Genomic DNA, 15,619 nt, shown 5'->3' with positions numbered 1-15,619 from the left:
TGCGGCCTCTAAAGGACCGAATGCAGCAATATTGACGGCTCAGCCCCTCTGATTGCGGGAAGGGCTGACTTGGATGCCCATGGTCATCACTGACTGCCCAGGTCTGGGCAACCGGGATCTCTCTCCCCCCTGGCGCATAGAGGCCTCAGCCCTGAAGCCTGCTCATGTCTCCTGATCTCCAGTCTTTTTCTTTGTCTCTTACCCCGTATTCTGGTGACCACAACCAGGAAAACAGCAGAAGGGATGGGACTCATCTGGACTATATTAGCTGCTTGTATTATGCTATTTACATTTATGAAATACGGTATCGTGATCACATTTAGTAAAATTTTCCTTAAAAATAGTTTTATTCTCTAATCCACTTTTTATTGGTTAGAAGCAAAACAAAATGGATCATATATTTAAAAGCAGAGGGAAGAAAAAAGACATACCATTCTAGAAATGTCTAGCAAGCAAATACCCCAAGAATATTTATCCAAGTGGTTACCCTGGGATATCTGAGGGGAAACGTGAAAGCAATTTTCTTGGCTATCATCACTTTAATATGAAATGTAAACCCCAAGTACAACCACAGGCACATTCCTTTAATTTGGCCAAAGTACAGTTGTGTTTTGGGAGCATGAATGGAGCTCTTACCTGGCATGACCATGGTCTGCGGAGCCGCTGCGTCAGTACTTAGGCAGAGACGTCCACCTTTGGCTAATCGATCGCACAGCAAGGTGATATGTTTCTTCAATCGGCTTGTGTCTTTGGGTATGCTCAACTGGCTGCTGAGGTTCAAAGCCTGCTCCTTGGAACTCTTCGATAGGCAGGTCTTCAAAAGGTGGGAAATAGCAGCATCCACCGTTTCTTCCCAGCCCTGGATGCAAAAGCCAATTTGGAATTTATGCATAGATGACAAATGAGCAAAGTAAGCACTTTACTGTTAATCAAGTTATAAGATTATGAGTGTTTTTATGTCCCAGTGTTGGGGACTTGTTAAGAGCTTGGTGTCTGGAATATTCCAGACCAGTCTGGTTTTAAATTCTAGCTCCGTCAATTGTTTGACTTTGAGCACATTACTTAATTCCTCTTAGCCTCATCCTCACCTACAAATGAGGATACTAATAATATGTATCTCCAAGGGTGGGGGTGATTAAATGAGATGGTATATGAGAAGCTTTTAGCCCTGTGCCAGGCACAATAATCATCATCATCTCAGGTGTACGCACGTCTGATGATCCAGAGAGTGAAGCCCTAGGATTATAGTTCATTCTGCTGCTGAAGGAGAACCAGCCAGGACAAGGGGAGAGTGGGGGAAACCGGAATGGAGAGAAAACCCTGATGTCTCTCTCAGCTATTGGTCCCACAGCCTTGGGTTTGCAGGCCAAAACCAGAGGAGCTTTGTCAAGAGGGATTTTGGGAGACACAAGCCTATCCAGTCCCACTCCCGTGCCCAGGTGACAAAAAGTGACACGAAGTGAGGAAGTGAGCCGTTTACCCCCATTTGCTGGGAACAGTGTGGCTGGGCTGCAGTGAAGACCATGAGGAGTGCAGTGTCACCTTGGCACCCTGCAAGCTGTAATTCTAGGGATATCTATGGCGGGCAGGGACCGCGGTGTCATCACAGAGGATTGGCATGAGGAAGCACCACCCTCAGGTGGGTTCAGATAACAACAGAATGAGAAGCGGGAGGGGTCAGCTTATGCTCTCCCATCGGACATCCGCAGGGGGCCCCAGAGATAACTGGATATGATTTTCGGGGGGTCTGGAGGTCTTAAGCAGCAAAATAGAGAAGTGTGAATGAAATCTGGGTATTATTGCCAATGTGATTGCATTTGTACCCAGAGGCTGGTGAGACCTAGAACACCACAGGCTTGACAATCAAAGTAAAATTATAAAGGATGATACTGAATGACTATCCTCATAGAATACTGCAGAATAGTCCAAGCCCCTCACATAAGGGGTGAGAAACCTGAGACGCAGAGAGGAGTCCCTGGGTGACTTCACTGTTGGTACCACTCTATCCTCAACCTTATCAGTTGAGCCACCTTTCATATATGCAAATCGGATTACATTATTCCTACACTTCAACTCCTAAAGCCAAATGCTCAGTTTAGCATATAAAGCACTTTCTGCTCCAGCTCCTGCTCCATTTTATTCTCTCCCTGTCCATCTGCACCCCCACTCTCACCCTGGCCTCTACACATGCTCGGCCCTCCTGCTGCAATGCCCTATCTCTACTTGTTACCTGGCCAACTACTACTTACGACTCAGCTCAGGCACTGCCATCCAAGCATCGCATTCGTGGGCCCTCTCCGGGACTCTGAGACCTCACACACCCACGTCCATCACTGTACTCCTCACCCTGTGCAGTGGCCACTGTCTGCATGCCTGGTTTCTCCAGTGCCTGGAGGTCTCCGCACCCCTAGCACTGTGCTTGGTCAAGAAATGTGTTTGCTGGACAGAGAGATGGTGAACTAGGACCTTAGCATTGGGATGACTTTGGAGATCTTTAGTCCAGTCTCATGGGACGTTCCCTGGAATACAGTAGCAACCATCTGCCTAGGTATGGTTGTCCCCAAGATCCAAAATTACTACTTTTGGGGGCAGTTCACTCCTTTCAGGGACATATGTAACCAGCAGAAAGCTATTCCTAAACTGAGCCAAAATCTGCCCCGTTGGCCCTTATTCTATCCTCCAGCGCCATGGAGAATAAATCTAACCTCTCTTCTACATGACAGCCCTTTATATCTGTGAAGACAGCAATTCTGTACCCTCTCCTCCAGAATAAACATCCTCAGTTCCTCCAGCTCTTCCTTATATAAACATGGTTTCAAGTTTTCTCTCCATCCTGACCACTTGTCTTTGAATGAGCTCCAATTTTAAACACTTAAACATTTATACAGCTAACTAGAGAACCCCAAACTGACCCCAAGACACCAGGCTGGGGATGGGAGTGCAGGGTGGAAAGAGCCGCCACCCATTTACTGGGAGTTCTCACTGCCAGCCTGGCCTCTGGTTGCCTCTGCTCTCTTGGCAGCTGCACCACACTCCTGATTCACAACGAGCAAACAGATGATTAAGCCTCAGGCCTTTTCCACACTCACCACACATCTTCCTTGTAGGCTTAAGCAGCTGGTTCTTTAGAGCAAAGTGCAGACTCTGTATATATCCACTAGAGAACTTCCCGCTGATTGCCAACATCAGGATTTTTTACTCTATTGACCCATTATAGATGGCAAATTAGGAAACAAATTAATTATTTTTAAATGAGATGTCAAAGGCTATAAAAACAGCTTCCTATCCCAAACCACTAAAGAATAATAAACTGCTGATTACTACAAAGACATCTCTATACAAATATCAAAATCTAAACTAGACAAATATTTAAAATTGAATTGTATTTCAATAATAATGGGAAGAGGTAAATTAAGACAAAATAGTAACCCAAATGTCATTGGAGAGGACATATTTTCAAGTTGTTTTTGAAGGCACTGATGATGACCTCTGGAGTATAAGAAGGAAAAATGCTTTGTATATAATTTGGCATTTGTGTGCTCTGTGGTCATTTCAGCATTAAAACAGTTCCTACTATTTTATAGACTATTCATCTAAGCAAACTACTGTTTTCATAAGTAGGTTACAGTAACATATTAGATAATTTAAGTAGATATGGCATTTGGTTAATATAGAGGTACTACAGAATTTCCTTTTCTACTGCCAACTTGCAGATCAAGTCAAAAACCATGTCATGTTTAGGTATTTGGCATGGATATTTCTTTAATATAATGAGGCATGATGCCAATACTTCAAAAATATTGTTATTGAAATACAGGGTTATTATCTGGAGGGCCTGAATTGCTACATAAGCTCAAATATGATAATAAAAAGGAATGTTTATGAGACAAAAGAAGAGCCTTAAAAATGCAATGTGATAATCCACTGATCAACCATGTAGCATACTTACCTGATAAAATGTGAAACAAAACTATGTGGAAATGTAAAATCTCAAGTATGAGAAGTACATTAAAGATAAGCTACTTTAACCACCTTTTTGGTGTTTGAATCCATTACCTTTATTTACAGCCCTTAAATTGATAAGTCCAATATTCAGTTTTAATGTCTAAACACACACACACACACACACACACACACCACATGCACATACCTGACCTTTATCCTTTAAAGTTGAACACCAATTGTACTAATAATTGAACATCAGTTGATGTTTATCATTTGAACATCAATTACCTCTCTAATTGCAAGAGTGAAAGAAAATCTTAATTTTGGTAAAATGGTGCTACAAAACATCTGGAAGGGAAGAAACTACTAAGCAAGTGCTCTTTGGTGATAGTTGAAATGACTTTAGTTCTCAAATCCATAGCCTAACTCTTAAAGTCCCAGTTAACCCATGTATGGCTTTTAGAAAACAACAGTAGGTGTGAAGTTACAGCTATAAATGTGTGACTAAATCCATAAATAAATTTAAATGTACATGTTACTCTGTTTTATCTTCTTCATGGCCCCTGTCAGTACTAGAAATTAATTTATTTACTGGGCTTTTTTGTGTTTACTATATCTAGTCTAGTATTGACGATTGGGGTTTTGCTTTGTTCCCAAGGTCTAGGCTCTACCCCATGTGGTAACTTAACTTTTGTCTTAGTCCTTCTACCTGAGCCCCTACGTTGGGAGCCTGCTTAAAGGGTCACTCCTTAAAGGACTGGGCTGCCTTGCTCCTGTCAAATCCCTTCCAAGAAACTAGACCTAAGGCTGTAGCCCTGCTGCCTGACTTCAGTGCCAAGTCGCCTGCTGTGTGCGTTCCCCAACATGGCTTTTCATGTTTCACCTGCCTGTGTGGAGGCTCCTATATGCCATGCTGGTCCCAGATGCCTCTCTGTACCAGTGTGATGCCCCATTTCTAGGAGGAAGCTTTTCAAATTCAAGGCCTCAGCCTCTGCTAGCCTGTTCCTCCTCCTGCCTGAAGTCAACCGAGCTGTGCTTTTTGCTATCCAGAGACCACACAGCCATGGCTGGGTTTCTGACTTCCCTGCTCTACATGCCCTGCTAGTCTCCACTGGTCATTGCGCCCAAAAACCAGTATAAGCAAGTGGCTTTTCAGAAACGGTAAGACGCAGAAAGTTTGACTAAGTTTGTCAAGTTAATTTCCTAGGGTATCAATCAAAGTAACCAAAGAAAAAAACAAACTAAAAGAGTATTCTCATGCCACCTGCAAATTAAAACAGCCGAGTTGAAGATAACTGCCCCAAGGCTTCTGGATTTTGACTTAACCTCATTCACCTCAACAGCCTCTTTCCTGTATGACCTTAGATAAATCACTTAATCTCTGCAGGGTATATCTAAGGTCTCCATAAAACAGGAATAACACTATTTGCCAAGCCAATTTTACATGAATGGTAAGGCACTCAAATCTTAAGCAGAAGATACTATGGCATAAGCATGTATATTCAATCCTACTTTTTTTTAAATCAGAAAATACAAATACACAATTGGAATCCAATGTGAAGAGTAATATCTTTAAACTTTTATTCAAACAAATTATAAACTTCTGGGCCTTCCCTGGTGGCACAGTGGTTGAGAATCTGCCTGCCAATGCAGGGGACACGGGTTCGAGTCCTGGTCTGGGAAGATCCCACATGCCACGGAGCAACTAGGCCCGTGAGCCACAACTACTGAGCCTGCGTGTCTGGAGCCTGTGCTCCGCAACAAGAAAGGCCGCGATAGTGAGAGGCCCGCGCACCACGATGAGGAGTGGCCCCCGCTCGCCGCAACTAGAGAAAGCCCTCGCACAGAAACGAAGATCCAACACAGCCAAAAATAATTAAATAAATAATAAAATAAATTTATAAAAAAATTATAAACTTCTGCAAACTTATGTTTATAATAGAAACACTACCACATCCGCAACTATAGTAGTATAGGGGAAAACCACACAATGCCATGGTAGCATTTGTTACCAAATGTACACACAGTTAACTCTAAGGGAGAGAGGAAAGGTTAAAAAAAAAAAAAAGAAATCTGTGTAAAGGAACAAATGGAGATTGTGTACCCACATCCCAGGTTTCAGTTGAGGAGAGAAGACTCTCAGAAATGGCCCGTCTTACATTATACATTTGAAGGTAAAATGACCTTTACATCGTATTCATTTATTTGAAAAAAAACGTTGCATTAAAGAGAAATAAATTTCCTCTTGAATAGATGTAAAGGATTCACAATTAAAAGTCTTTGGTATTTATGACTGATCTTATGATTACTACTACTTTGTATTGTATCATATTATAATTAGCCAAGATAAGGAAAAATAATCAAATGAAGGGTCACTGTAAACCTAGGTACAAATAAAACTTATTTCTTTAGTTGTAAATTATATATTTTGGAAGATATAAGAATTTTTCCGGATTTATCTAGGTTCAGATTATTTCTAAAGACTAGATTTTATTCAGTAAATCTTCCTTCATACAAAGGAGGGCTTGAAATGTTGAGCTATTTACCTTTGAAGAGTAAAACAACTCTTTGAACCTGAAACAAAATAAAATAAAATTTAAAAATGAAACCAAGCTGTATGGCCTACATGGCATCTTAATGAGTTTAAAATTATGTTCAGTGGTTTTTATAAAATAAAACATTGAAAAAAATCAGCTTAAACTTTTTCAACCCATCACTAATAAAATGAAGCACTCCCCAATATCATCATCTTTTAATCTTAAACTGAAGTGATTTATTGGACTTCAGTATTGTCATGATTCAAAAGCTGTAAAAATCTCATTCAGATTTTAACCAAAAGTAGAACAGGGTGCCAGCCTTATCAACACAGCATTGTGAAAAATAAAGCACATTGCTTCCTATTGGATGAAAATCTAAAACCTTTTTGAGAAACAGAAGCTAAGCAATCTTCATGGAGTTTAGCAGCAGTACAAGCAGAAAACATAAGGTTGCTTCCAATCAACCTACTCTGATACTTTTTTTAAGTTATGTTTTGCTAAGAAATTTGCATTTGACCTGTACTCCCATTCTGACCCCAAAGATTTAGACAGAGGAAGGAACACAAGTAGATTACCTGAATTATCATGAAACCTGATCCTGGATAGCCGTATTCAATTTTAAAACAAAACAAAACATTAATGATGTCCCACCTAGCCAATCATTTTTTTAAAAATAAATTTATTTATTTTTGGCTGCATTAGGTCTCCGTTGCTGTGAGCGGGCTTTCTCTAGTTGCGGCGAGCGGGGGCTACTCTTCATTGCAGTGCACGGGCTTCTATTGAGGTGGCTTCTCTTTGTTGCAGAGCATGGGCTCTAGGCACACGGGCTTCAGTAGTTGTGGCTCGTGGGCTCTAGAGTGCAGGCTCAGTAGTTGTGGCGCACGGGCTTATTGCTCCATGGCATGTGGGATCTTCCCGGATCAGGGCTCAAACGTGTGTCCCCTGTACTGGCAGGCGGATTCTTAACCACTGCGCCACAAAGGAAGTCCCTAGCCAACCATTTTGACTAAGCATTAAAGTCTGCTTCAGGCAAAAGCTTCCAGTCACATGCACTATTCAGAAACAACTTACAAAAATATTAAGACTGGAAAATAAAATTGATAATGAATATTCCAAGGGAAACCTGCTTCTGGTGATGGTAGATTAGATCATTTGGACCAATTTTCTCACTGAGAATAACTAGAAAAAACATATACAAAAATCACTTCTTTGAAATTATAGAAAAGCTAACAAGATAGTAGTTACCAGGTCAAGATCCAGGGGACAAGAGAAGCCCAGGAAAGCGAGTCCTGAATTTGTGGCTGCTTTTTCCCCTGAGGTCATTAGTTACCTGGCCTAACATGCAGCTTTGGTCCTTCACTTATTCACCATCTCAGGCTATGACTTATACTTGCTTATGTATTTCCATGTAAGAGGCAGCATGGGGCATGAGAAGGGCACTGGGTTAGAAGTCGGAAGACCTAGGCTAAAATGTGGCACCTTTCCTTATAAGCTGTATGTCTCTGGGAAAATTATTTTAGGTCTCTGGGTCTCAGTTTCCTCATCAGTTAAAAATCAGAAAAATAATTTCCTTTGCCAGGTGCTTTTAGATTTAATGAGACATATTTAGCAATTGTAGTTACTTAATTCCATGCTATTATTCTTACTTCTGGGAGTTGTCTCTAAAAGTTGATCTTTTGGGGGCTGGTTCGTGTGAATAATAATGACACTAGAAATAACAACAAGAGCAAAAACTATTTAGGACCTCTTATGTACTAGAAAGTATGCTAAGAAATTTACAAATATTATTTGTAAATAATTATCTTGTTAAATTGGTATTGTAACTTCTAACTAAGGTGCTAGATGCAAAGTATTTTACCACAAATGACACAATTATTAAAAGTAAGAGCTGTAATGGGATTCAGGACTGTATGGCTCTAAATTCCATGCTCTTGGTCACTAAACTACAGACCACTTTTTTCCCATTTCATCATGTGTGCCTTTCAATCTATTTTCATCAGATCACCTTAGGCAGAAAATATCATATGAGGTCTTCCCCCAGAAAATTTATGGTCACAATTAACATATTCATGGAATCAAAATTCAAATCAGCTTCTTCATCCAAGTGAATAATCTGTATACAATTAAATAAGATTTTACTGCATAATCAAAAAGCACTATGATTTGTGCCAGTTTGGATGGGTCAAAGCTTTTAGCACCTGCATAGACTACTGTAACTAACATCTAGGAATGGCCTTGGGACACCACATCCCCTGAAAACATAACAATGGTCAGACTTGACTCTGATGAGTCTGAGTTACGTGCTCATTTCAAGGACTCATTACTGAGAATACTTGGAGAGCCCATTCTTATTATGGAATCAAAAGATTCATGGGGTCACAGACTCCCCAAATACCCATATATCTGACAGAGTCTGGGGAAAATCTTACTGAAGCTAGGACAAGAGAAGAGCCATGTAAATAAACTGAAGGCATCAACTCCTCCCTAACAACGCTGTGTTCTTAAAAATCTCAAAGAATAGGAAATAACCAAATTCAAGAAAAAATGTCCCAATACACATGAAACCACTGATTTAAGTGTAAAGCACTTTTCTTTAGGATCCCTTTCTTTCTGTGTCTCTCTCTTCCTTTTAATTAGTTTGTATTTTTTAGGACCACCCAGAAGCTTCACTATTTTAAGATTCGCCTACCTACTTCTTTCTTGGTCAAAGCCACCGGTGGATCTGAAACAGCTATAGGAAGGTCCAAATACTAGATTTCTATTTCTATCTTCCTTCAAACAGAATTCAAGTCCGAAGAAAAAAATACAGAAAATGGGATCTGAAGTGACTGACTGTACACCATTCAATGTTCATGTCATTTTTCACAGCAATCAAGCTAAGATAACAGCAACACAGCAGCACAAATCTCAAAGTTAAATAGTAATTGTCTACATAATGAGGTACCTCCCCGTCAACTTTGTGAAAAAATCAATTATATAGTTTGAGTTCTTTTTAGTGTTATGTGAAGCAAACAAGTAGATTAAATTTGTTAGCATTTTCTAATATAGAATCCAGCACGGGTACACATAATACACAATATAAATTATACTTATCCTTGTTAAAGTAGTCATATTGGAGAAGAATAAAACTTCCGTATGATCACCTTGTCAAAAGTTCCCCCATTGAGTCAGGTTTCTCATTTTTGTGAAGCTCCTTAGCTTGGGTTCAAATCTCGCCTCTGCTATGTTCTAGCTATATGACCTTGGGCATATTTCCTCATTTGTAAATTGGAAGTAATAGTTGTGAAGCAAGGATGTGGATGCAAGTAGTTTATCTGACAGCTGATCCAAGAGGTGCTGGTGGGAAGTGAGTAAGTGAGAGGGGGAAGGGGGAGAAGACAATAAACTGCTGGGCTGTGAGCAGTTACCGCTGTAGGTAACTGGTGCAATCCTGCTGGACTACTCTGGAAGGTGGTGTGTAATGTACCTTGGACTTTGCCAACTGGAGGGATGAGGGAGCTGGGGTATTAATCTACCAACCCCTGTCAGTCATTGATCAAACATGTGGCTGCACAGCCTCTGCCAAACAGGGAGAATCCCCAGGCAGCAAAACGGCAGGTGTCCAGCATGTAGAAGCTTTCAGGAATGGCAGGAGGTGGAGAGACATGGGTGAAGCACAAACAGCATCCAGCACAGAGTGAGGATTAAATGGGGTAATGTACGCAGAGTCCTTGGCCAATGCGTAGTACTTAATAACGCTCAATAAGTTAGTTTTCTTACATTTCTTTGAATTGGGGGAGGCAGGCCTATATCTTCTGTGTGTGTATGAATGTGTATGTGTGTGTGTGTATTTAATTTCTCTCCTTATTTCTCTACAAAACAGGGATGTCTTCTAATTAGTGAAGTTTATTGGATGTGGTTCTGAGATTGCTAAAAATTATATAGAGATGCTTATGACTTTGAATTTACAGCCAATGGGTTAGAAAATAACTAACCACTGCAACTGATCACTGCCATTAAACCACAGAAATTAGATTTCATAGGAAACTGGCAAGTTTCACCACTTTAAATGCAGAAAGTGAAGCATATTCCTGCTCACAATATCAGTGATTTCATCCGCATCGTCTCATTCACTGTGGTGGGAGAGAAGACCTGTGTTCCTGCAGTCCTCATAAATGACATATCAGTGAAATCAAAGCTTAGATTTCATAATCATGTTATGCAATCTGCCAAATTAGGAGTGATAGCAACCTTCATTACTTCTCACAGTTTATTTGCAGCTTTCTCTTCAAAACACAACAACTGGTAAGATCTTTCCTATTTATATGAAATCTGCTTCTGGTTCAGGATGCCTGCTCCAAGATGGAACACCAAGGCATTGCCCTTTCCTATAACTTCCTGTCCCCGATTCAAACCACTCACAAATTTCCTGTTAATAAAAAATGACTGTAATTAAAATCTTTTACTCTGTGCCTACAATTATGTTCCATCAATTCCAGAGCAATTTTTTCACATTTTAACATCTCTGAAATAGATTGTGTCAATTTCGGCGGTGTCTGACAGCCGCTGGCTTCCAGACACCAGTCATGCTATTGCTGTCAGTGCCTGTGTATGCGCAGTCTTTGTCTTAGCTGTTCATATTTTGTCACTTCAATTGATGGATGTGCAATGGCCATACTTTCCTGTCAAACTGATTATCATTTAAAATATCAAAATTATACTATGATTCATCATTGAACAAAAAAGTTGTGTGCACGGAAAGGCATGGGAATAGAACAGTTGGAAGTATAAATTTGAAATTAGTGAAGCAAATATTCATGACAGAAGAATGACAGCAATTCCATATGTTCTTGCAAAGCAAAAGCGAAGTGCCTTCCAGGATGTAAAATAAGAAGATACAGATAGGAGAAATGTATTATGTTTTGTTACTGAGATACATGCGCACAGATTACTATCCTCTGTCAAACAATACAACTGAAGTAAGAGAAATTGCCAAGTCTCTGGGATAGATGTGGTTTGATTAATTAATGTATCACACAGGACTATTGTTAAAGCAGTAAACATCAATTTGCCTAAAATTTCTTGCTAACTATGGATAGAAGCTTCTTGCACCAATATATGATTCAACTGAAGGAAAAAAACGAAGCTTTGAGCTCAGTCAAAATGGAAAATTTTTAGAATGGATATTAGGGACTCAGAAAAAAGTCATGAAGGCAACAGTGGCACACTCTTAAGGTTGTGTCAAAATGCTCTTCATGGCACACAGGACAATGCTGTGTGTAAAAACACGGATAGGGATCACCTGTAGTTGAAAGGTGACTTAAGAGAATCAAACTTTGAATGTGAAGAAGTTTCAGGAATACCTTAACCAATTTATGCTGCTTTCCTCTTACTGAGGCTCAAGAGTAAGATGTGATAAAATGTATGTCTAAATAAGTCTAAAATCTCTTTCAATAATTATCTAAAATTTTAAGTGATAAAGAACACTATGTCATAGTTTAATTGGCAGTGTTTGTTTTTTTTTCCTAAGCGGTCCATAAAATAATGCTGTCACTTACAATGGATGGCATTCCATTACTGAAATAGTAGTAACAAGAGCTAGTAATTCTTGGAGACTGTATATGCCCAGCACCACGTTTAGCACTTTATGTACATTTCCTCAATTAGTCCTCCTATGAACCTTAAGAGGTTTATAAAAGGTGTCCTTAACATCTGCACATCTTTGACAACTACTTTCCAAATGAGTTCACACGAGTAATATTGTTTTAAAATAAGGTTTAGCACTTCTGTGGTAGTATTAATAATAGCAGTAGTAGTAGTAGTAGTAGTAGTAGTAGTAGTAGTAGTAGTAGTAGTAGTAGTGGTGGTGGTGGTGGTGGTAGTGGTAGTGGTAGTAGTGGTATTCTGGTCTTCCAGTTGACATAGATAACTAAACATCAAAACCCTGAATCTAAAAATGATGGTGAAGACACCCAAAGGAGGCTCAGTATATGGTCTAGTTCACCGAGACCAAACGAGCAATATAACTTTCTTACTTTGTGTAGGAAATAGAATTTGGATAAGTATTATTGAAGAAGAAAAACCTTATTTTATATATATTTTTATTCAATATTTATTGTGTTTCAGTAAATCATGAATAGTAGACCATAGCCAAACCTAAGGAAAGCCAGACTACGTGGTTAAAAAAAAAAAAAAAAAAAATACATAGTAGAGGAAAGGATATACCTGAAATGTAAAGAGAAATTCCATGTGTACAGCTCCTCAGATCCTGACATGGCCTTTCTCCCGACCTAACTGTGTGAAGGGCAGTGAGTTTCTGGCTCTGAGCACCTCTGAACTGGCAGATTCCTCACTCGGCACGAACTGTGTTTTCCAACAAACTCTAGGCATGTCTTCATGAGAAAGGCATTGGGGAGCCAAGTTCACTCACTTTCTTTATGTCATGTTCTTCCTCTGTACCATTTATTTACTGGTTCAGTAGGAATATAAAGCAAAGGTAAGGTAAAATCAAAGCTGGATGGCCACTCTCAACTCTCTTCGAAGCAGAACCAGTCCTTGGGGTCTGGTCTCGTTCACCAATGTACAGATAAGGAAACCAATGCTTAAAGAGTTCTGTAATTTGCCTAAGGATGCCCAGCTAGTTAAGTATTTGCTCTAAAAGGGATGTGAACCCCGGTCTGACATAGTATTCTATTCAACTGATATACCACCATTTGTATTTTCCAACTATTAGCATTTAGGTTGCTTGTGGTATTTCATAATTATAAATATAAACATTATGGTACCAAATGGATTTTAGTTTACTACTTTCAGTGCATTAACTTAGATTACTGGTGCCCAAGTGTTGGATTAGTTTTATGACCCACATTTTCCTAGAGGACTCTCTGGAAAGACTATATCAGAAATAGCTGGGTGTGTCTATACATGTCTGTTAGTAGTATTTATTACCAAATTTGACTAAATCAATAAAGGTGACGTGTACCTAATAGCTGTTTACACTTGCATATATTCATCACTGGTAAGACTGAAAATTTTTATGTTAACTGATTTGAATTACAGGATATGTGAATGAATATATGTATAAATATTTATGTGTGATGGTCTGGCTATCAGTTTACCTATATCTTTTACCATCTGTACAGGAAAGATCAAGTTTTCTCTTATAGAATGCCCCAAAAATTTGAGGTTGCTTGCAAAAAAAAAAGGAGTAATTCAAAATGGAAATAGATTGCTTCCTTTTTTAAAAATGACTTTTAAAACGCTACACAATTGTTGGAGGACAATCTGTAATTGTGTGAAACATTATGAAAGTAAATGGGGTATCAAGCAATCCACAGATCTTATATCCAACTATATGCTTAATTTAAGCTTTAATTCTGTGGGGATATGAAAGAATCTGTCCTTAAATTAGAATACAAGACAAGCACATAGACAATTTTAGAGTATAAAATGAGAGCTAAATTATGTCATACCCCCAAGTGAAATTCACAAGAGAATGAAAGCCAGAATAAATAGGGAGGAAATGAAAATTGATCTGCCTCTTAAAGAGGGTAGATAGAAGGGTAAAGAGGGGACACTATTTTAGGTGAGGGAAAAAAGCTCTATTAGCCCTGCTTGATGGAAAGAAGTTGTGTATCCATGGAAAGTCAGCTTTCCCAGAACAAAGTGGGGAAGCTGGGAAGTCGCAGAAAAGGAGTTTCAGAAAGAAGATATAGTGGAGCCAAGTGACTGAAAGTCCTGAATGCCTGGCACTGGAATCCAAACTCGACCAGGGGCAAAGAGAGCCATGGAAAGTATGTAAGCAGATGTGTGACAGGAGAGCAGTGGGCTGAGTCTTGCAGAGATGCGCAGGGCAAAACGTGGGTAGAAAGGCTACTTCAAATGCCACCACAGAAAGCCAGGTAGAATAACAAGGACGCAAGCCAAGGGGGGTTCCCAGAAACATTTCCAAATGAACAACCACCAGCTAGGGTGACTGACTAAACCTGGAGGTGCAGCTCTGAATGTGGTTACAGCGAAGAGGGAGCACCGGTTTTAGAGGAAAGAGTCACCAATTTCCAGGTGTACATTTGTAAAAGAATGCAACGTCCCAGAAATGGCAAAATCATCTCTTTGTAATTAGTAGACTCAAATTAGGCACAGTAAAGGTATTTTAAGGAAATTGAACTAAGTAAATACACTTCCAGCCAGGAATCAAATTGGTAAGCATTATAAGGATGGCGATGATCATTATTTTCCTCACTGTGGTAGCGTGATTTTTACTTATTTTACTTATTTATAATTAAATCACACCTTATTTCACAAAGGATCTCACATACAGTGAGAGTGGAGCTTCAAGTAATCAATTCTTTGTTCATTTACTTAGTCTCTTTATTCTTAAATGCATGAATAATACTAAATGTGTCCGTTAAAGCGCTGTTTCATATTTGATATACATAAGGAAAGATTAAAAAATTACACGTCACCACCTGTAAATGTATTCTACTTGGCTCCTATTCTGATGTATTTCAACTATTTCAATTTTTAAACCTGCAAGCAGGTCATCAGAAAAGCTCTGAGATACATTATATTCAACTCTAGTCAAGTATTACATTACATAACACCAGTTGCACCTAACTAGCAACAACACAGAGTATGTGGTCATTATGAACATAAAACTAATTCTTTCATGTTTATCTTGCTGGCTAAGATCATGGGAATTACCAAAATATTTACTTTCTGCACTATGTTCCCATAGACAGTTATAATTGCGATGATACTTTAGCAGTCATAAAGGCAGGCTTGATACTGACACCAGACTTCCTCCTTTTGTTTGCCTTTTAAGAAAAGGTCATTAATAATAGTAATGATTAGCCATCGCAGTCATCACTCAATCCAGACAGGCAGCACAATGGCCCTTGCATCAAATCTGACCTGTGACGTAGAAGTCTTTAAGCCTTGTAAGTGAGTCTTGATAAGTCCCTCCACACAATAGGATTTCCTATTATAAACATCTGTTTTCTCACATGAACCATGTTGAAAATGTTAAAAATAAGTTTCTCTTTCCATATCAGTTTGTAAAAGGAATAATCAATCAAAAAGTAAGGCTGAAGGTCCAAATCTCCTTCCCCCACTGATGTAAATTTCCATCTTAACTTTCCCAGGGGATTTTAAAGTTC

General features: G+C 39.3%; 1 protein-coding gene and 1 long non-coding RNA gene across 14 annotated transcripts in view; one reads left to right on the top strand and one right to left on the bottom strand.

Annotated features, from left to right (window-relative positions):
* BBS9 (Bardet-Biedl syndrome 9) overlaps positions 1–15,619 on the bottom strand; it is a 471,319-nt gene that overhangs the window by 78,348 nt on the left and 377,352 nt on the right. For all 13 annotated transcript variants that reach the window (XR_014266409.1, XR_014266410.1, XR_014266411.1 and 10 more), the window contains one exon: positions 637–859. Coding sequence is in view for 8 of the 13 variants with exons in the window: in XM_082471759.1 (XP_082327885.1) it covers positions 637–859 (223 nt within the window). In the remaining 5 variants the exon portion in view is untranslated. The remainder of the gene's footprint in view (positions 1–636; positions 860–15,619) is intronic.
* LOC309665630 lies at positions 866–14,334 on the top strand. Its single transcript, XR_014266594.1, has 2 exons — positions 866–10,174; positions 10,731–14,334. It is a non-coding gene; the product is annotated as an uncharacterized lncRNA (long non-coding RNA).

Source organism: Balaenoptera physalus, assembly GCF_965194825.1.
Source record: "Balaenoptera physalus genome assembly, chromosome: 8".
NCBI classification, from domain to species: Eukaryota; Metazoa; Chordata; class Mammalia; order Artiodactyla; family Balaenopteridae; genus Balaenoptera; species Balaenoptera physalus.
Note: the sequence above shows the minus strand (reverse complement) of the source record. Positions and strands in the feature narration are given on the sequence as shown.